The sequence below is a fragment of the Hemicordylus capensis genome, chromosome 2, assembly GCF_027244095.1.
Source record: "Hemicordylus capensis ecotype Gifberg chromosome 2, rHemCap1.1.pri, whole genome shotgun sequence".
Taxonomy (NCBI): Eukaryota; Metazoa; Chordata; class Lepidosauria; order Squamata; family Cordylidae; genus Hemicordylus; species Hemicordylus capensis.
Genome location: NC_069658.1, coordinates 210,329,424 through 210,357,417, shown reverse-complemented (window position 1 = coordinate 210,357,417; position 27,994 = coordinate 210,329,424). Strand labels below are relative to the sequence as shown.

General features: G+C 47.1%; 1 protein-coding gene across 1 annotated transcript; it reads right to left on the bottom strand.

Annotated features, from left to right (window-relative positions):
* Positions 1-10: 10 nt before the first annotated feature.
* On the bottom strand, positions 11-27,861 carry HAPLN4 (hyaluronan and proteoglycan link protein 4). Its single transcript, XM_053288352.1, has 5 exons — positions 27,314-27,861; positions 25,377-25,488; positions 18,147-18,509; positions 15,216-15,518; positions 11-1,181 (listed from the first exon to the last, which is right to left on the bottom strand). Exons 2-5 carry the CDS (start codon positions 25,486-25,488, stop codon positions 841-843), a joined length of 1,119 nt encoding a protein of 372 aa, XP_053144327.1. The 5' UTR covers positions 27,314-27,861; the 3' UTR covers positions 11-840.
* Between the last annotated feature and the right edge of the window lie 133 nt (positions 27,862-27,994).

Genomic DNA, 27,994 nt, shown 5'->3' with positions numbered 1-27,994 from the left:
CAGACAGGTGGTACTTTTAACATTTATACAATGGCATCCATGTACACAGTACACTGTGGAGGAACATGAGCAAAAAAAAAGTCTATAGGGCTCTGCCCTGAGGAGGTTACAATCTTGTCCTGAACAAGCCATGTGGCGATGAATGGTGCTGACTGAAACTGACTAGTTCAGTTTGCTGGAGAGGAAATAAAAACAAGAGAGGACGGAGTTACAGTCTCTACAAAATAATCTCTGAGGCTAGGGGGTGGGGAGAAAAAGGGTAGGGGGTTTTTTTATATATTCATTTTCAGCTTGCTTTGGAGACACCCATTAGGCAGTCCCCGAAATGAGCCGCAAGTCATGCAAAAAACCAAAAGTATTTGTCCCTTTGCGGCAGAGCACGGATCCCTTTCCAACTGCTGGATCCTTAACGCCAGAGAGCTTTGCAGTGGCCAAACGCGGTGACCCTCCTCCTTTGTGTACCCAGAGGAGTCCCCGGAGTTCTGCCGGAAGCATTAATAACAGCATGTTGCAAGCCAAGACAGACCCCCGATCTCCCCACGTGGGTGCAGAAGAACCGGGTTAGCAAAGGGACAAGGAGCTGCAGCTTTGGGGGCAGGCCGGGTGCAAGCCGGACTTCCGGGCAGCTCCGGAAGCTCCGGCCAGTTCAGAAGTCCCCAAAATAAATTGAACCTGGGGTGCCACCTCCACCTCTTCCGGGATTTGAACTGTTCCACCAGGTTCTTCTGGGGGAAGGCATGGATCCCAAGGGCAGGCCAAGAAAGATCCCACCAGTCTTCAAGGCTGGGAGAGGAAGGAAGATGGAGGAATTCGCATCCAGAGCTCTGAAAGCCACTCTCTTTATACCTGGAAGGGCTTCCACGTTCCCATCCCCTTCTTCTTCGAGCCAGCGTTGGCAGCCGCCTTGTAGCAATAGACCCCAAAGAGCTTGTACTTCTTGTCGGGGAAACCGAGATTACGGACCCCTGGCTCTCGGCCCCCGCAGCGGGCCCGTGGGTTGACAATGGGGTAACGGATGCTCCCGTCACCCACCCAGCCGGCCTCACACTTATCCAGGAGCTGGATCTTCCAAGCAGCGTACAGCTGGCCAACTTTGGCCACTGTGGCTCCGTTCTTCTTACAAGCCTGGACGGCCTCCGGGAAGCTCAGCTTGCGATAGGTCTTGAGGAAATAAACTTTCCCTGGAAGGGGAGAAAGGCAGTCATGAGTTCAGAAGCCACTTTGGCTAGTAGCGGTCCAGAGAGCTAAACAAACTAGCCCAGGAAGGCAGATGCGGAGGCATGCTTCTAACATCCTCCTCATCTGACATTCTCTCCAGACTGGAATTATTAATGGGATGGCCTAGCTTCCAAAGTGTGGAACCATCACATTAGAAATCCTCTGCCATTTGGCTTTGAAAGTTGCACATTTTCTATAGGCAGCTGAGCAGGTGCGGTTTTCCATCGTTTTCCATTTCTTCAGCTCACAGGGGATTTCCTTTGCTCTCTGCTAAAACACTGCAAAAAGGTCATCTTGATGGGATGGGATTATTTTGGTGTGGTGTTTTATTATTAGGCAGGAACCAATGTGTGCACCAGGGTCAAATGTGTGCATCAGCAAAAAACAGTACAGAAAGGACCTGGAAATGATCAAGCATAGGGCTGCATCAGGATTTGTTAAATAATAATTTTTTAAAAAACCCATCAAGATGGCTTTTTTGCAGTGTTTAACTGAAGTGCTCATCAGTAACCCAAAGTAGGGGGAAAGATGCCAGTGAGCTGGAGAAACAGAAGGCGGAGGTAAACTGTGCTCCTGTTCCAGAATTATAGAAATTCTCCTGAATTATAGGAGAATAATAACAGGATAAATTATGGAATTATTATTATGGGAAATTATAGGATGAATTATGGAATAAACCAGCATCTAGGAGGAGTGGAGCATTGTGAACAGACAATGGTCTTAGGAACATAGGAAGCTGCCACATACTGAGTCAGACCATTGGTCCATCTATCTCAGTATTGTCTACACAGACTGGCAGCGGCTTCTCCAAGGTTGCAGGCCAGAGTCTCTCTCAGCCCTATCTTGGAGATGCTGCCAGGGAGGGAACTCAGAACCCTCTGCATACAAGCAGGCAGGTGCTCTTCCCAAAGCAGCCCCATTCCCTGAGGGGAATCTTACAGTGCTCACACATGCGGTCTTACATCTGAATGCAAGCCAGGGCAGACCCTGCTTAGCAAAGAGGACGTCATGCTTGCTGCCACCAGACCACCACTAAAGAAAACGAAGGGCAGAGGCGTATCTAGGGAAAATAGCGCCTAGGGCAAGCACTGAAATTGCGCCCCCTGTCCAAACATCTGACATCCATCTTTCAGATAACTTTACTATAATATCAGCTGAAAAATACAAGTCAAACTCGTTAATCTTTTAATATTTCAAAAACTATTTAGCAGTGGACGTAGCCAGATCAAAAAAAGCTGGAAAACTACAAATTTCAGTATGCTGGGGCTCATGAAATACCCAAATAATATGTGGAGGTGTACTTGGAAAACTAAACAGAAGTGCCTGTCTAATTCTCTGCTATGCATTGTAGCATCACTATTACATAAGTTTTAAAAATCAATGGAGAATTTGACTTTTCCCAGATACTCTGTAAATAATTAAAGGATATACAGAGTAAACTGTGTCACTGCTTAGAATATATTCTAGTATTTCAGAAATACAGTTAAAATGAGAGAAAGAGAGCAAGAAACTCCCAGTAGGCCTTAATACTAAGGATTTCATACTGATTCAAAGACAAACTCACCATTAATAGCCATATGATTAAGACATCACATTTAACTCACTTATCACAAGAAGCAAAGTAAGAGCAAATGAATACAATCCTAGCTCTTAAGCATCAGCTCAGTATTCACAAGCCCTGATTCTCTGTACATAGTGCCAATCTGAATATGTGTACAGTGACTTATATTATATTAAATTTAATTTTATGGCATGGCCTAGGGCCTCAGCCATTTGAGCATGTGCAGTGGCCATTTTGTTTTCAGTGGCCATTAAAAAAAAAAAAGGCGCCCCCTTCAAGTGGTGCCTGGGGCACATGCCCTGCCTGCCCTGCCATAGATACGCCCCTGACGAAGGGGGAAACCGACATATTCCTAGTTCTCCTATCTCTGACTTTAAAAGTGTGCTTTGTCAGCAGTAAAGTGTGTCACCAAGTCGGTGTCAACTCCTGGCGACCACAGAGCCCTGTGGTTGTCTTGGGTAGAATACAGGAGGGGTTGACCATTGCCATCGCAGTATGAGAGGATGCCTTTCAGCATCTTCCTCTATCGCTGCTGCCCGATATCGGTGTTTCACATCATCTGGGAAACATACCAGCGGGAATTCGAACCGGTGACCTCTGGCTTGATAATCCAGTCATTTCCCCGCTGCGCATTTATTTATTTATTTATTTATTTATTTATTTATTTACATTTATATCCCACTCTTCCTCCAAGGAGCCCAGAGCGGTGTACTACATACTTAAGTTTCTCTTTCACAACAGCCCTGTGAAGTAGGTTAGGCTGAGAGAGAAGTGACTGGCCCAGAGTCACCCAGCTAGTTTCATGGCTGAATGGGGATTTGAACTCGGGTCTCCCCGGTCCTAGTCCAGCACTCTAACCACTACACCACACTGGCTGGTGGAGCAGAAGTTAAAAGAATGGCTTAAAGCTGCAGTTCCAGGAGGGACGAGGTTGCAGGCAAGGAGGCAGAAGCGGAGCAAGCAGAGGTGTTGTGGAAGGGGAACGCGCAGGAACGGAGCGCCAGTACTTCTTGCCTTCTCTGGCTGTCAGGGTGGCCGTGGCCATGGGGGCTGGATTGGAGAGTGCCTCCTGCACGTCTGGATTTGCAACTACTGGCGGGCAAGGCAACTCTGCCGAACCTCAGGGCCCTTCCGAAGAACACAGGCCTCCCAACTAACCCTTCCCTCCATTTCTGGGCCCTTAACAGTTTGGGCCCAGGGTACCTGAGGGACCGCCAGCTCCCAAGGGTTGCTGCCCGCTTGACGAGGTCATCTGAGGGGGCTCTGCTCCGGGTGCCGACAATGAGGGAGGCTCGGTTGCCGTCCACGCGGGGCAGGGCCTTCTCTGTTGCTGTTGTATGTAGTCCAGAAACCTCAGTTAGTTCAGAATGCGGCAGCCAGATTGGTCTCTGGGTCACCTCGGAGAGACCACATTACTCCTTTGTTGATGGAGTTACACTGGCTGCCAATAGGTTTCCGGGCAAAATACAAAGTGCTGGTTATTACCCTTAAAGTCCTGAACAGCTTGGGTCCAAGTTATCTTAGAGAGCACCTTCTTCTGCATGATCCCCACCGCATGTTAAGGTCATCTGAGGAGGTCTGTCTCCAGTTACCACCGGTGCGTCTGGTGGCGACTCAGAGGCGGGCCTTCTCTGTGGCTGCTCCTGGGCTGTGGAAGGCACTCCCGGCAGAAATTCGTAATCTAAATTCTTTGCTGTCCTTCAAGAGAGCCCTTAAAACCCATCTGTTTGGCCTGGCCTTTCAGGGTTTTTAATTAGTTTTAATTGTTTTAATGTTAACCTGGTTTTCAGGGTTTTAATTGTTCTGATAGTTTAATTGTTTTTTAAGATGTTTTTAAATTGGTGTTCATATTTGTATTTCTGTTTTAATTGTTTTTAATGATTTCTGTTTTTAATTGTAAACTGCCCTGAGCAATTTTGGAAGGGTGGTATAAAAATCTAAATAAATAAATAAATAAATAAATAAATAAATAAATAAATAAGTCCCTGCACGCTATTGGGGAGAACTTCACACATGATTGGGGGTTTTCATAGGGTGTTAAGAGTAGAGCCCGATTTAATAACGTCTTCTTCGTTATGAACCCCACTGCCCACTGAGATCATCAGGAGAGGTCCGTCTGCATTTGCCACCAGCTTGTCTGGTGGCTACTCAGGGACGGGCCTTCTCTGCTGCTGCCCCGAGGCTTTGGAATACGCTCCCTGGTGAAATAAGAGCCTCCCCATCTCTGACAACTTTTAAAAAGCCTTTAAAGGCACATCTGTTCACCCAGGCTTTTAACTGATATTGTTTTGATCGTTTTTAATGTTGTTTTAGAATATTGTTTAAAAAATTTTAAATTGTTGTGTTTTAAATTTCTTGTTTTTGTTTTTAACTAATGTTTTAATGTTGTTTTTATCTTGTTGTAAAACGCCCAGAGACGTGAGTTTTGGGCGGTATAAAAATGTGTAAAATAAATAAATAAATCTGAGGTTGTTTTTTTTTAAAAATCCACTTTTTGGCATCAGGGTTTTGGAGCAACTTCAAACTTGCAGTAAAGCCCCGCAGAAAACCGCAGGAAAGACTGCTGCCCTGAGAAAGCTCCAGGAGGGGGAAAAAGCTCCTGGCTCACCTGTGTCTCTAGGGCCTCCACCTTCAGATGTGCTGTATTATAATAGTAGATTATAATTATTTGGCAGGCGGGGGGGGATGATTGTGTTTAATCATCAAAAGCGGGGCCTCTCTGCCGGTTGTTGCCGAAGGACTCACACAAACCTACTGCCAGCCCAAGGAGTGCATCAGGATCTCGGAGACCAGCACCCACTGTCAGCCCCTTTTAGTGGAAACAGGCAGGGCATCTAAGTCAAGAACTTGAATTTGATTTATTAAAGTGATTTTATTTTAATTTTATTTTTATTGTTAAAAACTCTTGGTTGTCTTGCTGTAAACCACCTAGAGACTTGGGTAGTGGGCGGTATAAAAATTAGAAAGGAAGAGAGAACTCTTCCCGGCTGCCTCTAGCCTCTTTGCGAAGTGGCGACGTTTGGGGGGCAGTGGGACCCCTGCTGATCTGGGGGTCTGGGCCACCCTGGGAAGATCTCACTTCTTCCTGCAGCAGGGAAATGCTTGACTAACAAGCAGAAGGTTGCCAGTTCGAATCCCCACTGGTACTATATCGGGCAGCAGCAATCTAGGAAGATGCTGGAAGGCATCATCTCATACTGAGTGGGAAGAGGCAATGGTCAACCCCTCCTCTATTCTACCAAAGACAACCACAGGGCTTTGTAGGCGCCAGGAGTCGAAACTGACTTGACCGCACACGAATCATCTCCTCCATTTCCCTTGGACAACCCAGGCCAATGGCCAGAGATTAAAAGCCTCCCCAGCCTAAAATGGATGAGGCAGCGACAGGCACTCAATTTGGAGCCAATCAGGCACTCTTTATCCTGCCCAATTACACAAATTAAGTCCCCCCCCCAGTCCGAGCCCTGCTAGCAAAGAGTAATTTACGCCTTGGGACAAACCCCCGCAGGGATCATCCATCAGCTTTGCCATTTCCAAGTGAAATTACCACTCTCAGTGCTTTCCTCCAGGGACCTGTCGAACTAAGAGCCAAGCTCTGGAGGGCAGCCCAAGACAGGGCCATGGACCTGTTAAATGCTGCCCTGAGATTTGCAGGGGAAAAGGTGGGCATGAAAGACACCTCTGTGGGTTTAATCCTCCTAGACTAGCCTCCCCCACATTTGGATATCTGGGGCAAAGCATGTTTCTGGGACTGACGCCCTAGAAATTCTCCTAGTTTTTAAAAAAAAATGTCCTCAAATATTACCTTCCTTTTCATAACTTTGTACAAAAGCCTTCACTGATTCCATTTGCACGGCCCTCACTTGCCTCCAGTAATGTCACCAATGCAGCCAAATCTGTTTGGGTGCATACTAGTGTCGTACCGTCAGTGAGCGATCTCCAACTGAATGGGATCCGTTACACAATGGACCCAGGAACAAGCTGTGTGCTGAAATAGCCACACAAGGCCCATTCACACATTATGTTCAACACTCGTGCAACGAGTGCACGGTGTACACAGGTACAGTCATTCACATGTTATGTCCAACACAGGTAGAGAAGTACACTTCCTATCTGTACCATGCGTTTGAAGGGCCTGCATCCATGTTCGATTTCAAAATGAACCCAGGTACAATCATTCACACAAACATGTACAAGTGTACAGATATATCTGTGCTTGCCCAGTGTCTGGAGGCTGTCAGGGTCTGGATGGGCCAAAACAAGCTCAGGCTTCATCCCTCCAAGACTGAGCTGCTTTTGCTGACTCCTCGATCTGGCCAATTGCTGAGTCCAAGTCTCTCCCTGGACAGGGTTGCTCTGCCCTGAAGGTGGTGGTCCATGACTTGGGGCTCCTCTTGGACTCACGGCTTCTGCTTGGACAGGAGGTGGAGGCCGTGGCCAGAGGTGCCTCTGCCCAGCTTTGGGTGGTCCATCAGTTGCAGCCTTATCTCGACCGGCAGGCCCTGGCAACGGTCACTCATACCCTCTTCATCTCTCCTTGGGATTACTGTCATGCGCTCTACCTGGGGTTGCCTTTGAAGACCACCCAGAAGCTTCTGCTTATGGGCACTAGGAGATATGATGGTGTGACACCTCTCTTGCAGTCACAGCACTGGTTACCTCTTTGCTTCCAGGTCCAATTCAAAGTGCCGGTTCTTCTCACCTGTGAAGCCTTTCAGGGCTTAGCACCTGCTTACCTGCAGGACTGCCTCTCCCGGCCAGTCCTGTCCCGTCCTGTGAGATCTTCTCAGCCTGCCCTTCTATTGGTCTCTGGTCTCAGAGAAGTCTGTAGTACTAGGGCCCGTGGAAGGGCTTTCTCTGTGGCCGCCCCTTCACTTTGGAACTCCCCCCCACCCCCAGATTCGGTCTGCCTTCTCCCTTCCAGCCTTTAAAACCTTATTGAAGACATTTCTTCTCCACCAGGCATTTGCCCTTTATTTTTATTTAAAATCTCACATGCTGTTCTTGCTTTTACACCGCCCTGAGTCTGTGGATTGGGTGGTATATTAAATCAATCAATCAATCAATCAATCCTCTATGCACTTGTACAGCATGGCTACAGTCTTAGTGGCTTTTCTCCCCAGAAAAAATGGCCACCTCACTGAAATAGCTAGTTTCTACATGAAATATATTATTATTTAGAATGTTTAGATGTGGTTTTTCAACAAGAAGAATATTCACTGCCCCTAAGAGCTTACAATTCAAAAAGAGACACAAAAGGGACACTCCAGAGACAGCCACCGGAGGGATGCTGTCCTGGGGTTGAGTATGGACAGTTGCTCTCCTTCGCCCCCAACTCCGCTAAGGAGAAGAGAGCCCCCACTAATTGCTGTTTTCATTGCTACAAGAGCTTAATTGCAGCTGCTAAAATATTACTTGCCATCTAAATCAGACCAGCTTTATGGTGCTGTCGCCGCCTGCGATCACCAGAAAATGAACGGCAGCGCCCGCAGCAAAGCTGATGGATTTGAGAAAGGGATTGTGAAGGTCCAAACTGCGAGAGGGGGATACAAGGGATCTGTATCATCACCACCATCATGCTTGGATTTACGTCTGCGCTTGTTTAAAACTCGGGCACTCCCACATCCTCTGCCTAGAAAAGCTGGATTTCCTACACCCAGCATAAATTAAGCAAATTCGTGGAGATTCGATAGAAGCTGGTTTTGCATAATTTATTCTGGTTCTGCTAGTCACAGAGAGGAAAACGGAGGCACTCCTTCATCGGCTGGGAAATGTATTCATCCAACACTTCCTCTTTGGCTTCTGAAATTTAAGCAGGCATTGCCCATTCCCTTTGGCATAAGGAGGACTAGTAACTTGCCCATGCTTTTTAAAAAATAAAACGGGAACACAGGTTCTTAGGAAGATGGATTTGCAAGGTCTGTCCATTAATGAACTAATTTAAAGGTGATCAAATCCACCAAACAGGGGCATCAATAAACTGATCAATAAAACACACTTACATAACATAAGAACAGCCCTGCTGGATCAGGCCCAAGACCCATGTAGTCCAGCATCTGTTTCACACAGTGGCCCACCAGATGCTGCTGGAAGCCACAGGCAGGAGTTAAGGGCATGCCCTCTCTCCTGCTGTTGCTCCCCTGCAACTGAGATTCAGAGGCATCTTGCCTCTGAGGCTGAAGATGGTCTATAGCCATATCAGGCTAGCATAGACCTGTCCTCCATGAATTTGTCTAAGCCCCATTTAAAGCCAGCCAAGCGAGTGGCCATCGCTAAATCCTGTGGCAGAGAATTCCATAGATTACTGATGTGCAGTGTGAAAAAGTACTTCCTTTCGTTGGTCCTAAATTTCCTGGCCTTCTGTTTCATGGGATGACCCCTGGTTCTAGTGTTCTGAGAGGGAGAAAAACTTATCTCCGTCCACCCTCTCTACTCCAAGCATAATTTTATACACCTTAATCATGTCTCCCCTTAATCGCCTCTCTTCCAAACTAAAAAGTGCCAGGTGTTTATTTATTATTTATCATATTCTTATACCCCCTGATATGTACCTCTCTAGGCAGTGTACAAATTTTAATATTAAAAAATCACAGATTAAAATACATAACACAATAAAAACAATATAAAACAAATTATTAAAATCATTAAAATTAATTCTAATTAAAAGCTTGCAAGAACAGGAGAGTCTTGAGGGTCTTCCTGAAAACAAACAGAGAAGGAGATCCTCTAATTTCAGCAGGGAGCATCTTCCAAAGCCCTGGGGCAGCCGCAGAGAAAGCCTGAGTCACCTCCAGAGGAGCTGGTGGCAACCATAGCTGGACCTCCCCTGAAGATCGTAAGAGGCAGCAGGGTTCATGACAAAGGAGGCGCTCTCTTAAATACCCTGGACCCAAGCCATTAAGGACTTTATAGATAATAACCAGCACTTTGTATTTCACCCGGAAACTTATAGGCAGCCAGCTCAGTTCTTTCAAAACCGGTGTTATGTTGTCCCTTCATGTTGTCCCAGAGACCAATCTGGTTGCCACATTCTGTACCAATTTTAATTTCCAGACTACATACAAAGGCAGCCCCACATAGAGCACATCACAGTAGTCAAGTCTGGAGGTTACCAGCATATGTACTACTGTTTTAAGGGTTGCAGCCTTGCCTCATATGAAAGCTGCTCCAGACCCCTGATCATCTTGGTTGCCCTCTTCTAATCTGCACCTTTTCCAGTTCTACAATGTCCTTCTTAAGATACGGTGACCAGAACTGTACGCAGTACTCCAGGTGTGGCTGCACCATAGATTTGCATAAGGGCACTATAATGTTAGCATTTTTATTTTCAATCCCCTTCCTAATGATCTCTAGCACGGAATTTGCCAAAACAGCTGCCACGCACTGAGCCAACACTTTCGACGAGCTGTTCACCACAACCCCAAGATCCCTCTCCTGGTCAGTCACTGACAGCTCAGACCCCATCCGTGTATATGTGAAGTTGTGGTCCCCCCCACCCACCGCATATGCATCATTGTACACTTGCTTACATTGAACCACAATTGCCATTTTGTTGTGCACTTACCCAGTTTGGAGAACTCCTTTTGGAGCTCCTCACAATCGGTCACAAGATGTGGTGACAGCCAACAACCTGGATGGCTTTAAGAGGGGATCGCTCAATGGAGGAGAGGTCTATCAACGGCTACTAGTCAGAGGGCTGTGGGCCACCTCCAGCCTCAGAGGCAGGATGCCTCTGAGTCCTAGTTGCAGGGGAGTAACAGCAGGAGAGGAGACATGCCCCTTTCAACTCCTGCTTGTGGGCTTCCAGCAGCATCTGGTGGGCCACTGTGCGAAACAGGATGCTGGACTAGATGGGCCTCCTTGGGCCTGATCCAGCAGGGCTGTGCTCATGTTCTTATGTTCACTTTTTTCTTTGTCCCAGTGATGACCCCCCACCCCGTGTGCTGAGATCTGTTCTGCACCTAGTAGAAGGTGAAGGAGAGGAAGACAGCAAGGGGCCCGTTTTAAAATCTCGTCTCTGGGCCCACTCCAACCTTGGTATGCCCCAGCTGTCCTTCAACACTGATCCACACATCAACCTGTCCCTTTATCTCATGACTGCTAAGTCTACACAAGAGGCTTTGGTGGGGAATTTTGCCAAAAGCTTTATGGAAGTCCAAGTATACTATCTCAACTGGATCACCTTTATCCACATGACTGTTGACACGCTCAAAGGACTCCAAAAGTTTAGTGAGGCAAAACCTGCCCTTGTAGAAGCCATGCTGGTTCTCCTTCAGCGAGGCCTGTTCTTCCATATGTTTGATAATTTTGTCCTTAAGTATGCTTTCCATCAATTTGCCCAGCACAGCAGTTAAGCTTACTAGCCAGTGGTTTCACTGATCCCCCTGGTTCCCTTTCTGAAAATGGGAGTTATGTGAGCTACTTTCCAGTTCTCTGGTACAGAGCCTAATTGTAGGGAGAAGTTACATCTTTTTGATAGGAGATCAGAAATTTCACATCTGAGTTCCTTCAGAACTCTTGGGTAGATGCCATCTGTTCCTGACAATTTGCTACATAGGAACATAGGAAACTGCCAGATACTGAGTCAGACCACTGGTCCATCTAGCTCAGTATTGTCTACCCAGACTGGCAGCAGCTTCTCCAAGGTTGCAGGCAGGAATATTTCTCAGCCCTATCTTGGAGATGCTGCCAGAGAGGGAACTTGGAACCTAGATGCTCTTCCCAGAGCGGCTCCCTGAGGGGAAGATCTCGCAGTGCTCACACATCTAGTCTCCATTTCATATGCAACCAGAGCAGACCCTGCTTAGCTAAGGGGACAAGTCATGCTTGCTACCACAAGATCAGCTATCTTCTTTTTTAGACCAGCTCTCTTTTTAGTTTTTCAAGAGAGTTTAGAACATCCTCTTGCATCACCTCAAATTGGCCCAGTTTTTCAACCTCCAAGCCTAAGAAGCTCAGTTCTGGAGAGGGTAAATAGTCAGTGTCCTGAAGACAAAGAACATTCAGCTTCCTTGCAACCTCCTTATCTTCCTTAAGAATCCATTTCATGCCCTCATCATCTAAGGGTCCAACCACCTCCCTGGCAGGTTTTGTGTTTCTGATATATTTAAATAAGTTTTTGTTATTCCCCTTGACACTTCTAGCTATCTGCTCCTTAAACTCTCTTTTTGCATCCCTCATTGTCTCCTTGAATTTATTTTGCCTGAGATTATGTTCCTTTGTGTTTTTCTCATTTGAGCAGGACTTCTATTTTCTGAAGGAAGTCTTCTTCCCTTTTATAACTTCCCTGACTCTGCTTGTTAGCCACGCTGGCATCCTCCTGAACTTGGTGGGAACTTTCCTCCTTCTTGGTATACATTCCAACTGAGGTTCTAGTATTGTAGTTTTGAACAAGTTCCATGCTTTCTGGAGTGATTTGACCCTCCTGACTTGCCCTTTCAGCTTCATTTTTAACCAGTCCCCTCATTTTTGAGAAGCTTCCTCCTCTGAAGTCGATGGCATCTGTGTTGGACGTCCTTGGCAGAGCTCCACTCGCATATAAGCTGAATTGGATCACACTAAGGTCACTATTCTCAAATGATTCTGCAACTCTGACATCTCTCCCCAGACCCTGGGCACCACTCAGGATTAAGTCCAAGGTTGCCTTCACTCTGGTTGGTTCTACGACCAGCTGCTCTAAGGCACAGTCATTTAGCATGTCTAGAAATCTGGCCTCACGTGATCCCGCATGTGATTTTGCCCAGTCTATGTGGTCGCTAAGAGTTGAGACCGACTTGACGGCACTTAATCAATCAATCAATCATTTGATTGAAGTCACCCATTATTACCACTCTATTGACGCCTCTCTAAATTGCTTCTCTAACTCCAGGTCACTCTCAGGATTTTGATGTGGGGGTGAGGGGTGAGGGGTGATAGCACATCCCTAGCATCACATTTCCTTTTAGTCCTTGTATTTTCACCATAATGACTCTATAGAGGACTCCAGTCCTCCTAGGTTTTCTAGCTTGTTGGACTCTATCCCTTCTTTAATCTACAGTGCTACCCCTAATCCTCCCCTCCCTGTCCTTTCCGTAGAGTTTGTATCCAGGAATAACAGTGTCCCACTGGTTCTCACTGTTCCACCAGGTTTCTGTTATGCCCACTACGTCTAGGTTTTCATTAGGAACTGAGCACTCCAGCTTGCCCATCTTGGCTCGGAGGCTTCTGGGATTGGCATATATGCACCTATAAGCTGAATGTCTTACCTGCTGAATCTTTCTTATGGCCATTTGATCTCTTTGATCAGCTAGCACAGCCTTCTGTCTGCTCTTTATCTGTTTCTACTCTGTCCCCATTCGGGCTTTTTAAAAGCCAAATTCTGGTTTATGGCCCTTGTTTGTTTATTGTTAGTTAGTTAGTTAGTTAGTTGTTTATTTACGATCTTAGAGCAAACGTTTGTTTGTTTGTTTATTCAATTTCTATACCGCCTTTCCAAAAATGGCTCAGGGTGGTTTACACGGAGAAATAATAAATAAATAAGATGGATCACATGAGCCATAAATAAGATGGATCACACGAAAAAAGATGGTTTCACACGAGCATACCACTCAGGTTCTGGCAACAGTGTGTCCCCTTCTGTTTTATCTGGATCATTTAAACCCTCACACTTTAAGGGATGGCATTTGCCAAACTGGACACTGCCCACTTCCTGTCAGCTATCCCCCAGGCGTCATTTCAAAAGCTACCCTGCAACCTTTTTGATTTTAAGTGCTAGCAGTCAGGTTCCATCTTGAGTCAAGTGAAGCCCGTCCCTTTTGTTCGGGCTTCGCTTACCTCAAAATGCCTAACAAACCTAAACCCCTCCTCCTGGCACCACCGTCTCATCCACACATTGAGACCCCTCAGCTCTGCCTGTCTCACTGTACATGTGTGTGGAACAGGTAGCATTTCTGAGAATGCTACCTTGGGGGTCCTGGACTTCAGTATGCTACCGAGCAGCCTAAATTTGGCTCCCAGGGTCTCCCAACTGTGTTTCCCAACATCGTTGGTGCTGACGTGCACCACGACAGCTGACTCCTCCCCAGCACTGCCTAACAGCCTATCTATTATTTATTTATTTATTTATTTTACACAGTCAGACAGGTGTTATTGACTGGTTTGTTTTATCCAGACATCGAGTCCTTCCCAAGGACCTGGGATGCCAGAATTTTATTGTCAATGGTTATAGATATCATCGCAGAATATAGGCTGTTCCCAGTACAGCTGCTTTTTGTAATTGGCTGATGGTGATTTCTGTGGCCCCGATGGTGTTGAGGTGCTCTTCAAGGTTATTGTTGTTGTTATTATTATTTGATTTGTATACCGCTCTTCCAAAATGGTTCAGGGCGGTTTACAATCGGCGATTTATCTAGACACTTCATGACATCTGCAACCTTCACACCAGGCTGGCAAGTCACCGTGCAGTCTACACATGAGTCACTTACAAACCCATCTGTCTATGCCTCCAACAATTGAATTGCCAGCTACTAGGAGGCCCCCAGAAGGAAGGTCTCAGGAAAGGAGGACATCAGTCTGACGAAGAGAGAAACACTGCCTTAGAAGGGAGCCCTTCTTTGGCTGATGTGACCATATCCTCTTGCACAGAGGGTACTCTTCCTTGAGCTCCTTGCACCAAGAACACACCCAGGACTTCCTCCCCTCAGGCAGATAGTCATACATGCAACACTCGGTGCAATACTCTCAGAAGTACCCCCTCCCCTGCTGGCATTCTACCTTCCTAACTGGTTTTATTGGCTGTTTCGAATATATAGAGCTTTTTCGTTTGAAAACTAGGTCTTAGCTGCAGTTGTCAGCTAAGTAAAGGCATTAAGCTCTGTCTTCCAATTTTATTTTTTATAAAAGTGGGGTAGTACTTACTTTCTCCTCATGCTGAATGTCTCCTTTGTGATAAACACAGACTGCTTGTGTGCCTCCCCACTGAGTACCCCACCAAATTCCTGCTAAACCCCTTAGATATCTGTTTGCAAACTCCTTAGATATCTGTTTGCAAGCTCCTCTGGTCTGAGCCCCATCTTCAAGATCTGCTGGCAATCTGGCTCACCTCAGGAATGTGACCCCTCCTCACAAGCTGAGTCACTCACCTGGAGCTAAACCCCCACTCAGAATAACTGAGCTCCTTTGTCAAAAACAAACACTTCCAGTCGGCCAGAAATCAAACCCTAGAAAATACTAGCCCTAACAAACTTAGTTTGTCCTTTCCCCTTTGTTATCTTGCCGATTTTAATTAATTAATTAATTACTTTCCTTGATGTATTTCTTTGCTTGGTGTCTTCTTTAGGAGAGAAATACATAGTTCCAATCCACCCCCAGCCAGCCAGAGAACAAACCCTAGAAAAGACTAGCCCTAACAAACTTACCCTGTCCTTTCCCAAAGGGCTAAAACGGAAGCAGGCCTTACCATTCAGGTTGGAGGTGAAGCAGAAGGCGTCATAACGCTCATCGTCTTTGTGGCGGTAGCCGTAGTTCCGCACCCCGACAGGGGTGTCCTTTCGTCCACACTCGTCCCGGGGTTTGGAGATGGGGTACTGTACGGAACCATCATCTAACCAGCCAGCATTGCACCAATCCATCCCCTCCAGCCAGGCTTCATGCAACTGGTCGTACGAGGCCAGGATCCCATCCTGTTCCAGGCACGCCTTCTGCGCCTCATGGAAGTTCAGGGTGTAGCGCCCCAGGCGCGGGTGGTATGGGAAAATCACGCCTAAGGAGCAAAACACAAGAAGAAGAATCCCTGCCAAATCAGCACATCCTGCCCAGGGTCCTGTTTCCAACAGTGGACAGCTGGAGGCCACCACGCAGGGACTCACAAGACAGAGGCCAGCAGTGATTCCTATAGAGATATACCAGGCTAAATCAGCCTTATCAATACATCCTTTGAAGGATCCGATCACAACCGATGCGGGAGAATCACCTGCCTCCTAGGAGAGTCTTGCTGGATGGCTAGAGCAGCAGCTCACACAGAAACACACGGGCAGCCTCCTCCGAGGGACAGCCCTTCCCCTGTGCACAAGCACTGCCAGCAATGATTATTATTTATATCCCAATCCAACCCCGCCAGGCCTCCAAAGAGACTGACTGGAAAGAAAGCGAGGCATGCCGTGTGGCTCACGCAGAGTTGCAACGGATCCCCCTTCTGCAGACAAGTCCCTTCCCCTGCAAGGACTTTCCTTATGCAAGCAATCTCTCTCCGCTTGCTGGATGCAATTTGGGGATTACAGTCTTGATAGCGGTGAGCCAGCCACCAGCTTCCAGCGGAAACTGCTTTATTGTAGCTAACAGCTCGTCAAATCCTCCCCCGCTTGATCTAGCCCTAACTCAATTTTATCAGGCTCCAATTTAACAAGCCCCCCCCCGCCCGCCCGATGAATTAACACAGCGAGGAGTGGGGACTTTTAGCACTGTTCTCCCCCTGACCTACGATGTGGGTCAGCTTCACTTGCTTAAGAAGAAAGCCTGGCTGGATAGGTACAAAACCCAGCATCCTGTTCCCAACAGGGGTCAGTCAGATGCCTCTGGGAGGTAGACCTCTTCTATCCATGGAGGTTCCATTGAGCTCTCCTGCATAAGGGTTGTTAAGACACATTTATTCACCCAGGCTTTTAATGAGACTTATAGAATCTATCATTGTTTTAAATTGTTTTAACTCTGTTTGTTTTTAATTGTAAACTGTTTTATTGTAAACTGCCCAGAGATGTGAATTTTGGGTAGTATACAAATATGCTAAATAATAACAAGAAGAGCTGTGGACAGACCCACCCACTGTGAAAGAGTCCTGAAAGAGGAAAAACTGTGGCTTCATCTGGTCCAAGATCCCACTTCCATCAGGGGGTCTGATGAAAACTCTCATAGCACACCACTGGGAATGTGTTTCTTTTAATAACAGGCACTCAGAGGTAGACTGCATTGATACAGGGAGGCTTCACTTAAATTTTCATGGCCGATAGCCACTGAGAGATATACCTAATAACACCAGATCAGACCAGAGGTCCATCTTTCCTAGCATCCTGTTTCCAACCGGGGAGAGCCAGACGCCTCCGGGAAGCCCACAAGAAAGGCAGAGAAGCAAGAGCCCTTCCCTGCATTCAGGGAGATAGACTTCTTCAGAAGGTGGAGGTTCTGCCTAGACAGATAGACTTGTGCTCCATGAAACACACACCCCAAAACTACTTCCTGCTTTCTTGAGCCCCACCCATTTTAATTGATCGCCCTCTCCCCCTGCCCCGAGCATGACAAAACATTTCAAACCAGCTCATGTATCTGGCGGCTTTTTACACGGCATTTGGAGGATGCGTCCCCTCTCTCGAAGGCAGCAGCCCTCGCGTAGTGAACGTCCTGGTGTTATGTCCTCGTTCCTCCTGCTGCTGCTGCTCTGCTTTTTGTGCATTTCAGGTGCTTTATCGTAGCTTAGATTGACTTTTATTGTTGCTTCAGGTTGAGATGTCAGAAGCTAATAAAACTGGGAAGACGGATAGCAGTGTTGGGATTCGTAAAACATCCCAACAAGAGAATGGGGGCCGGAGGGACGGGTGTTGTCAGTAAGAAGCTAGATAGATAGATAGATAGATAGATAGATAGATAGATAGATAGATAGATAGATAGATAGACAGTCACGTACATGCAGTGATGGATTGGGTTTTAATTCCCCTGGGAGCCTTTCATGCACACCCATCTTGTAAACAGCTCCTCGGATTTAGTTCACTAAAGAAAAGGTGAAAGGTAAAGTTGTGGCGTCAAGTCAGTGTGTCAACTCCTGGCGCCCACAGAGCCCTGTGATTGTCTTTGGTAGAATACAGGAGGAGATGACCATTGCCTCCTCCCACGCAGTATGAGATGCAGCCTTTCAGTGTCTTCCTATATCTCTGCTGCCCGATATAGGAGTTTCCCATCATCTGGGAAACATACCAGCAGGGATTCGAACTGGCAACTTCTTGCTCACTAGGCAAGTTACTTCCCTGCTGTGCCATTAGGTGCCTAGTTCACTAAAGAAACACTTCCCAAACTCCCAGGAGTGGGGGAACCCTGTTTTCTGACTGCAAACGAAACAGGCGCTTCACTCTTACACCCCCTAATCCCCACCCTAAACAAAATATAATGTTTGAAGTGTGCAGTGACCCATTCTTAGAGGAAACGTCAGTGCTAAGAATGGAACCTCCATGTTTGGAGCAGTCTACCTCTGAATACCATTGACTGGGAGGGCAAGGAGTGTGGAGCGGCCAATGCTTGTCTGTGTCTTGCTTGAAGCCCGTGTGGGGTAGTGCGCCTGCACATCCGGAAAACACCACGCCCAAAAGGGACTCCAATCACATCATCCTCACCTGCCTCCGCTTACCTTCCAAGTCGAGCTTCACCATGCCCGTGTCATCCTCCAGCTCATTGGTCACCTCGCACTCGTATTGTCCGTAGTCCTGAAGGGTGACGTTCCGGATGATGAGCGAGGCGTCCCCAGCGCCGTCCTCCTGCAGGGCCGTGCGGCCCCGATAACTCCCAAAGGCCCTGCGCTCATGGCCCATGGCCACGAAGACATCCTCAAATGACATGGGCTCCACGATCTTGGTCCACTTCAGGCGGATCTCGTCGGGGTCGTGAGCCGACACATCGTAGTGGAAGCGGCACGGGAGAATGATCGTGCCCCCACGGTGGGTGACCACTTTCCCCGGTGCTGTCTGGACCACAACAGCGCCACTGTCGTCCTCTGCAAAGAGAGAGAGAGAGAAAGAGAGGGGAGTTAGCCATCGTGACCCAAACCCAGGACCTTCGCATCTGAGGCTGGAGCTGGGGACTATCTGTGTGCACTCCAGGCTGGTTAGACCCTCCAGAGGGAAGAGTGGTGGGTTCTTCGGCCCACCACTGACTCAGATTCAGTGCACAGCCACATGTGACAGGATCTTCTTGGTGGTAGCACCGATGGACTTAAGAAACATAAACATAAGAAACATAAGAACAGCCCTGCTGGATCAGGCCCAAGGCCCATCTAGTCCAGCATCCTGTTTCACACAGTGGCCCACCAGATGCCGCTGGAAGCCACAGACAGGAGTTGAGGGCATGCCTTCTCTCCTGCTGTTACTCCCCTGCAACTGGTACTCAGAGGCATCCTGCCTCTGAGACTGGAGGTGGCCCACAGCCCTCCAACTAGTAGCCATTGATAGACCTCTCCTCCATGAAGTCATCCAAACCCCTCTTAAAGCCATCCAGGTTGTTGGCTGTCACCACATCCTGTGGCAGAGAGTTCCACAAGTGGAGCACGCGTTGTGCGAAAAAGTAGTTCCGTTTCTTGGTCCTATACCTCCTGGCAATCAATTTCATGGAGTGACCCCTGGTTCTAGTGTTGTGTGAGAGGGAGAAGAATTTCTCTCTCTCCACTTTCTCCACACCTTGCATGATTTTATAGACCTCTATCATGTCTCCCCGCAGTCGTCTTTTTTCTAAACTAAAAAGCCCCAGGTGTTGTAGTCTTGCCTCATATGAAAGGTGCTCTAGGCCTCTGATCATCTTGGTTGCCCTCTTCTGTACCTTCTCCAGTTCAACAATGTCCTTTTTAAGATGTGGTGACCAGAATTGTACACAGTACTCCAAGTGTGGTCGCACCATAGTTTTGTATAAGGGCATTATAATCTTAGCCGTTTTATTTTCAATCCCCTTTCTAATGATCCCTAGCATGGAATTGGCCTTTTTCACAGCTGCCTCACATTGAGTCGACACTTTCAACGAGCTGTCCACCACGACCCCAAGATCCCTCTCCTGGTCCATCACTGACAGCTCGGATCCCATCAGCATATACTTGAAGTTGGGGTTTTTTGTCCCAATGTGCATCACTTTACACTTGCTAACATTGAACCGCATTTGCCATTTTGTCGCCCACTCCCCCAGTTTGGAGAGATCCTTTTGGAGCTTCTCACAATCTGTTTTGGATTTAACTACCCGGAAGAGATCTGCAAATCTGGCCACATCGCTGCTAACCCCTGCTTCTAGATCATTGATGAATAAATTAAAAAGCACCGGTCCCAGTACAGATCCCTGGGGGACCCCACTTCTTACTTCCCTCCATTGTGAAAACTCTCCATTTATACCTACCCTCTCTTTCCTGTCTTTCAACCAGTTAGCAATCCACACATGTACTTGTCCCCTTATCCCATGACCACTAAGTTTCCTCAGGAGCCTTTGATGAGGAACTTTGTCAAAAAATTTTGGAAGTCCAGGTAGACTATGTCAACTGGATCACCTTGATCCACACACTCGCTGACACTCTCAAAGAAGTCCAAAAGGTTGGTGAGGCAAGATTTACCTTTGCGGAAGCCATGCTGGTTCTGTCTCAGCAGGGCCTGTTCTTCTAGGTGATTTACAATTTTATCCTTGAGGATGCTTTCCATTGATTTGCCTGGAACGGACGTTAGGCTAACCGGCCTGTAATTTCCCGGATCGCCCCTGAATCCCTTTTTGAAAATCGGTGTTACATATGCTACTCTCCAGTCCTCTGGTACAGAGCCCAATTTCAGGGATAAGTTAAATATTTTAGCAAGGAGGTAAGCAATTTCACATTTGAGTTCTTTGAGGACTCTTGGATGGATGCCATCTGGCCCTGGTGATTTGTTAGCTTTCAGTTTTTCCAGACAGTTTAGAACATCATCCCTTGTCACTTCTATCTGACTCAGCTCTCTAACCTCCATCCCTAAAAAGCCTGGTTCAGGAACAGGTATATGCTCAGTATCCTCTGCCGTGAAGACAGATGCAAAGAACTCATTCAGCTTCTCTGCAACCTCCATATCCTCCTTAATAATCCCTTTCACTCCCTCATTGTCTAATGGTCCAACTGCCTCCCTGGCAGGTTTCCTGCTTCTGATGTACTTAAAGAAGTTTTTGTTATTCCCCTTGATACTTTTGACTAAATGTTCCTCAAACTCTCTTTTTGCCTCCCTTATTGTCACCTTGCATTTCTTTTGCCAGAGTTTGTGTTCCTTTCTGTTCTCTTCATTTGGACAGGCCTTCCAATTTCGGAAGGAAGTCTTCTTCCCTTTTATGGCTTCCTTGACGGTACCTGTTAGCCATGCTGGCATCCTCCTGGACTTAGTGGTACCTTTCCTCCTTTTGGGTATACAATCTAACTGGGCTTCTAGTATTGTGGTTTTGAGTAAACTCCATGCACTCTGGAGCAAAGTGACTCTCCTGATTTCGCCCCTCAGCTTTCTTTTCACCAAACTCCTCATTTTGGAGAAGTTTCCTCTTCTGAAATTCAAAATGTCTGTGTTAGACATCCTTGGTGATTCTCTCCCCGCATGTATGCTGAATTGGATCACACTGTAGTCACTGTTCCCTAAAGGGTCGATGACACTGACATCACATACCAGGTCCCGGGTGCCACTCAGGATTAAGTCTAAGGTCACCCTCTCTCGGGTTGGTTTCAAGACCAACTGTTCTAGGGCACAGTCTTTCAGTGTATCTAGAAATTTGACCTCTTTGTCCTGACTTGAATGTGAATTTACCCAGTCTATGTGTGGGTAACTGAAATCACCCATAATTACAGCCCTGCCTCTCCTTGACGCCTCCCTGATTTCCTCCTGCAACTCCCAATCACTGTCAGCGTTTTGATCTGGAGGGCGATAGCACGTCCCCAGTAGCACGTTCCCTTTCCGGCCTTGTATAGTCACCCACAGGGTTTCTGTGGAGGACTCCAGTCCACCCAGGTTTTCTGCCTTGTTAGATTCTATGCCTTCTTTAACATACAGTGCTACCCCTCCTCCAAGGAGCCCCCTCCCTGTCCTTTCTGTAGAGTTTATACCCAGGGATAACAGAGTCCCACCGGTTCTCACTGTTCCACCATGTTTCTGTTATGCCCACTATATCTATTTCATATATATTATATCATTTCATTCATATATATATATATATATATATATATATATATATATATAATCATATATATCACTATATCAAGTGGGGACTTCCCTCCCCACTTGGTGGATCTTCCCCAGAAGAAGATCTTCTGGGGAAGATAACTTGTCCTGTTTTTCAAAGGCACTCTAGACAAACCAAGGTCACCAAGGACAAACAGAGATGAACAGCTGAGACATCGAGGGCAGAGTCGGGTAATCTGAAGCCCATAACGAGCCGAGGCTGTTGATGCCAAGAGCAACAAAAAGGGCTTTTTCAGGAAGGAAGGAAACAGTAGGCCCACTACTCAATATGGCTAGCAAATTTTTAACAGGAGACAAACAGAAGGGAGAACTTCATATAAACCCTAACGTCACATATACGCTGATGGGATCTGAGCTGGAGGACTGATAAGGGTCAAGAAGAAGCCCCTCTCCACTTCAAACGAGCGCAGGTTTAGTTCTAAACGTACTAGCTGCTGTCCTCACCGAGCCTCTCTCTATCATCTCTGAGAAATCCTTTGTTATAGATATCGTCGCAGAATATAGGCTGTTCCCAGTAAAGCTGCTTTTTGTAATTGGCTGATGGTGATTTCTGTGGCCCCGATGGTGTTGAGGTGCTCTTCAAGGTCTTTTGGAACTGTACCCAGGGCGCCAATGACCACTGGGATTATTTTGGTCTTCTTCTGCCACAGCCTTTCCATTTCAATCTGTAGATCTTTGTATTTTGTTATTTTTTCTATTTCTTTGTCTTCTATTCTGCTATCCCCTGGTATTGCTATGTCGATTTTTTAACTTGTTTTTCTTTCTTCTCGACTATATTATATCTGGTGTATTGTGTGGCGATGTTTGTCTGTTTGTAGTCGGAAGTCCCACAATATTTTGACATCTTCATTTTCTTCAACTTTTTCAATTTTATGGTCCCACCAATTTTTGGCTAAAGGAAACTTGTATTTTTTGCAGATGTTCCAGTGTATCATCCCTGCTACCTTGTCATGCCTTTGTTTGTAGTCAGTCTGTGCGATCTTTTTACAACAGCTGATTAGGTGGTCCACGGTTTCATCTGTTTCTTTACAAAGGCGGCACTTGCTGTTTGTTGTTGACTTTTCTACTTTTGCTCTTATTTCATTTGTTCTTAGTGCCTGTTCTTGGGCAGCCAGTACTAAACCCTCTGTTTCTTTCTTCAAGTTGCCATTCTTAAGCCATTGCCAGGTCTTGGTGATGTCTGATTTTCCACTTATATTGTGCAAATATTGACCATGCAGGGGCTTCTTTTTCTATTTTTCTGCTCAGTTCTTGACTTGTTCTTTCTTGTAGGCCTGCTTTCTTTCATTGGTGTTGAATAGTTTCTCATTCTTGACCATTTGAAGTGCATCTTCTTCACTGTCCTTTATATATTCTTCATATATATTTTCTCCTCCTCTACTGTTTGATGGACTTGCAGCATTCCTCTTCCACCTGAGCTGCGAGGGAGGTAGAGCCTATCAACATCACTGCGGGGGTGCAGAGCATGATTGATGGTCATGATTTTCCTGGTCTTACGATCCAGCGTCTCTAGCTCTGCCTGGGTCCAGTCTATTATCCCTGCAGTGTATCTGATAACAGGTATAGCCCAGGTGTTTATGGCTTGTATGGTGTTCCCACCACTGAGTTTGGACTTGAGGACTTTTCTAACTCTCCTGATGTATTCACTACCAATCTTTCTTTTAACTTCAGTGTGTGCAATGTTATCGGCCTGGAGAATGCCCAAGTATTTGTAAGGTTCTTTCTCTTCCAGGTTCTTGATCTTGCTTCCATTGGGCAGTTCGATTCCTTCTGTTTTTCTTATTTTCCCTCTGTTCATTATTAATGCAGCACACTTGTCTAGTCCAAACTCCATTGCTATATCGCTACTGAATATACGGACAGTGTTTAGCAGTGATTCAATTTCTGACTGGGACTTTCCATACAACTTCAGATTGTCCATGTACAGCAGATGGTTTATTTGACTTGATGTATTAGATGTTTGGGTATCTGAGGCCTGTTTTGTTTAGTAACTGTGAAAGTGGAGTCATGGTGATTACAAACAACAGAGGGGATAGTGAGTCCCCTTGGAAAATGCCTCTTCTAATGCTAACCTGTCCAAGTGCCTCGCCATTGATTGTTAACTGTGTACTCCACATGCTCATTGCTTTTTAAATAAATATCTGAATGTTTTTGCTGACACCAGTTGTTTCTAAACATTGTAGTATCCATGTGTGAGGCAATGAATCGAAGGCTTTCTTGTAGTCAATCCATGCAACACTTAGATTTGTTTTTCTTCTCTTGCAATTTTCTAAAATCATTTTGTCAATCAGCAGCTGTTCTTTTGTGCCCTTGATATTCAGGCAATTTCCTTTCTGTTCAACTGGAAGCTGCTTATTAGTTAACAAGTGTTGCATCACTTCATCTGCTATTATTCCAGTTAATAATTTGAACATGGTTGGCAGGCAGGTTATCAGTCTATAATTACTTGGAACTGCACCTTTTGCTGGGTCTTTCATTATGAGATGAGTTTTCCCAGTTGTTAGCCGTTGTTGTTGTTGTTAGGAGATCCAGATGCACTCCTGATTTTTGGTCATGCGCTTGCAAACATTTAGGGAGGAAGAGGGGGATGTGACTGAGTCGGCAGTTGGGTCGGAGAACTTTTTCTCTTCCCTCAGTAAAAAGCAGGAGACAGGATCTGGGCGAGGTGCACCCATCCTGACCAGCTGCCTTGTGCACAGTCTTTCTCTCTGCCTCCTACCTTAATCTTTACAAGCACACCACTGAAAACTGAAGCATCCTCCACCCTGCTCCCCGCCCCACAATCATCTTTCATTTATCCCAGGTAGTGTTGTCACCACACTGTGCTGTACCAGGTGGCTGAGCGTGACTATAACCTGCGCCAGGTGGCCAGACATGACCTTTTCTTTAGAGCATGGGTTCTCAACCTTGGGTCCCCAGATGTGTTGGACTTCAACTCCCATAATCCCCACCCAAAGGCCATTGGGGCTGGGGATTATGGGAATTGAAGTCCAGTAACATCTGGGGACCCACACGTTGAGAATCCCTGCTTTAGAGGCAGAGGGGGGAGCAGGGAAAGAAATATGTGGAATGGGCATATGTTAATTTTAATTAATTAATAATTAATTAAATTTATACTCTGCCCAAACTTACGTCTCTGGGCGGCTTTTGCGTGTTGAGATGTTTCTGCGAATGCATATTTGCATAAAATATACCTGTTCTATATTGTGACATTCTTGTGAGTTTAGTTGCTGTTTGTGCCCGCAAGAACCAGCATGATAAAGATACTGTGTGTGTCACAGGGTGTGTGTGTGTGTGTGTTGTGTGTGTGTGTAGAGAGAGAGGGGGGGGTGCTTAACGTGGTGGTGGTGGTGGTGGTAGGGGCCTTCAGAGACCTTTAGGTCCAGCCTCCAAAATCACCTGGGTGCACCTCTGAAAGAAACACGAGGTAGACACCAGCAGCAGCAGCCCCTGGAGGGATGCTGTGATGGGACTGGATAGGGCCAGTTGCTCTCCTCTGGCTAAGTGTAAGAGAACCACCACGTCAAATGGTACCCCCCCCCGCACCCCAGCCCCTTTGCTCAGTCAGCAGGGCTAGGATGCCAGTGCCAGTGAAGCGACCCTGCTTCAGACCACACACAGACAACTGCCAGGAGATCTTCTTCACCCACCTGACACGTGGACAACTTTCTTCCGCCCTTTCTGGGCAAGCACAACTTGGCAGGAGAGGACCAAGGTGGCAATGTGGAGGACACCCCAAAGCAAGCACTTCCCAGGGAGCATCTAGGAGGGAGAGAGAAGAGGAGGGAAAAAGGGAAGGAAAGAAAGAAAGAAAGAAAGAAAGAAAGAAAGAAAGAAAGAAAGAAAGAAAGAAAGAAAGAAAGAAAGCAAATAAAGTGCAAATAACCCACTGCCATAGCATCCCTGAGAGTGAGCTCACATGTTGCCAGTTCTCCAGTTCTCCCTTGCTGCCCATTACGCCTGGAACCCACCCAGCATGTGGCCACCTTGGGGCTCCTCCCATTTTCAGCTACCAGCCTTACGCTGATCTTCAGTCACTTCCTTGGCACCGTGACCCTCTTAAGGAGCCCACCCCTCCTTTACTGCCCCTTATGCCTGGAACCCCTCTCAGAACCCATCCACCCACCTTCATTTCTCTCTCTCTTCTTCCCCTTCAAACCCACCTTTGGGGTGAGCCAGCGTGGTGTCGTGGTTAGAGTGCTGGACTAGGACCGGGGAGACCCGAGTTCAAATCCCCATTCAGCCACGAAACTAGCTGGGTTACTCTGGGCCAGTCACATCTCTCTCAGCCTAACTACTCCACAGGGTTGTTGTGAGGAGAAACCGAACTATGTAGTACACCACTCTGGGCTCCTTGGAGGAAGAGTGGGAGATATAGATAGATAGATAGATATTATTTATTTTATTTTACATTTTATATCCCGCTCTTCCTCCAAGGAGCCCAGAGCAGTGTACTACATACTTAAGTTTCTCGTCACAACAACCCTGTGAAGTAGGTGAGGCTGAGAGAGAAGTGACTGGCCCAGAGTCACCCAGCAAGTATCATGGCTGAATGGGGGATTTGAACTCGGGTCTCCCTGGTCCTAGTCCAGCACTCTAGCCACTACACCAGATATAGATATAGATATAAAAGTTTTTTTTTAAGTTTTTGACACAGCCCTCCAGGCTTGGTCCCCAACCAGATGACGCCTGCACAAGCAGCAGCTGTTCCTATTCAGCTTTCCTCATCATTCTGTTGCCTTCCCCAACATTCAGCTTGTCAGTTTTTGGGGGCAGGATCCCGTCTGTTTTTGGCTGATGTGGCTGTTGACAGCAATGAGGTCATTGACATTCTCATCATGCAGAAGGTCGGTTTTCAATTTTTTGGAGCAGATTTTTGGGGAAAGACTGCCCCAAAAATGGCTTGGAGGGGTATGCAGCAGAGCAAAAGAACGCATCAAGAAAAACGACCTCTCTGTGTGGGTTGGGGGGAGGCAACCCCTACCCATCTGAGGACACACACACACACCCCCCGCCGCCGCCAAGGCAGAGCACAAGCACAGACCCTTCGCATGCTAAACCTCACAGAATTGCTCACTGAAGCACTGAAAGCTGCAGAGAAGAATCTGCAAGTTCTCCTGACCTCCTCACCATCCAGTTTGCCAGAGAGAATTTCTGGATATTTCCCTTCTCTTTAGGGGACGAGAGAGTAAGCAAGATTGAGGATTAGACCCTCCCCCCAGCGCTGCACAAGCAGGGTAATTCAGAAGCTTGATCACCCCTGCAGCCAAGGTCACATGCCCTTCGATTTGGTGAGGAGTGGGGGAAACTTTTTCCCTCTTTTCCAAACTCATGCCAAAGAATTTAGAATCCTCCCTTCCTGGGGTGACTAGGCGGACTTTGCTCCCCTTCCGCGACAGCACCTCAGAGATGCTGGATAGCCTGGAGAAAGTGGTACCCAGCCGTGCCAATTAAAGGATGCTCGGAGGGTGTCACCTCTTTACACCCACTGCAGCATCCCAAGAGCCGATGCTGCATTGTCAAGGTGAACTGAGAGGGGGGCGGGGATCGGGGGAACCCAACACAATCTTGCACCAGAGGGACTCACCGTTTCTCCTTCAGCTTTGGAGGGGGGTGCCCTGAGCCAGCAGGAGATCCCAGGAGCCGGGCGAAGTTGAGAGGGTTGCAGATGGCAAAAGGAGGCGGCACCGGAGGCGGGGAGGGTGGGGGGGAGCCCAGGAGGAAAAAACTGCCTCTGCCTTCCTCGATTGCAGCCTTCCTCCTCCTCTTCTCCTCTCTCTTTTTCTTCAGTTCATAAGCAGGATGCTGACGACCTGTGCAGAATTCCTCCTAGTCAGCAAGAAGCAAAAAAAAAAAAAGGGCAGGCAGGGAAGGAGAGAGAGAGAGAGAGAAAGCTGCTGGCAGGGAAGAGCAAGTCTGAGAGGGGGAGAAAAAAGTTGCGCAGAAAAAGAAGAAAGAGAGAGAGAGAGGACCAGAGAGGACTGCATTAAAGCAGGCTGCAATCAGACCGGAAGAAGGGAGCAATTTTTTTTTACAAAAAAAAATATATAAGCATGGTGAGGTGTGGGAGGGAGAATTTTAAAGGGGAACCTGTCAGGCCTTTGGCGGACTCCCCAGCAGCAGTGAAGCAGAATTCAAGCCACGTACATGCTAGGCCCAGGATAGAGACTCCTCGATTTCGGTTTCCACTGGCACATTTTATCTTGGGCGGGGCGGGGGGGCGGCGGTTGCAAGAAGGAGCACCCTCCTCTCTGAGCGGCATTTGCAG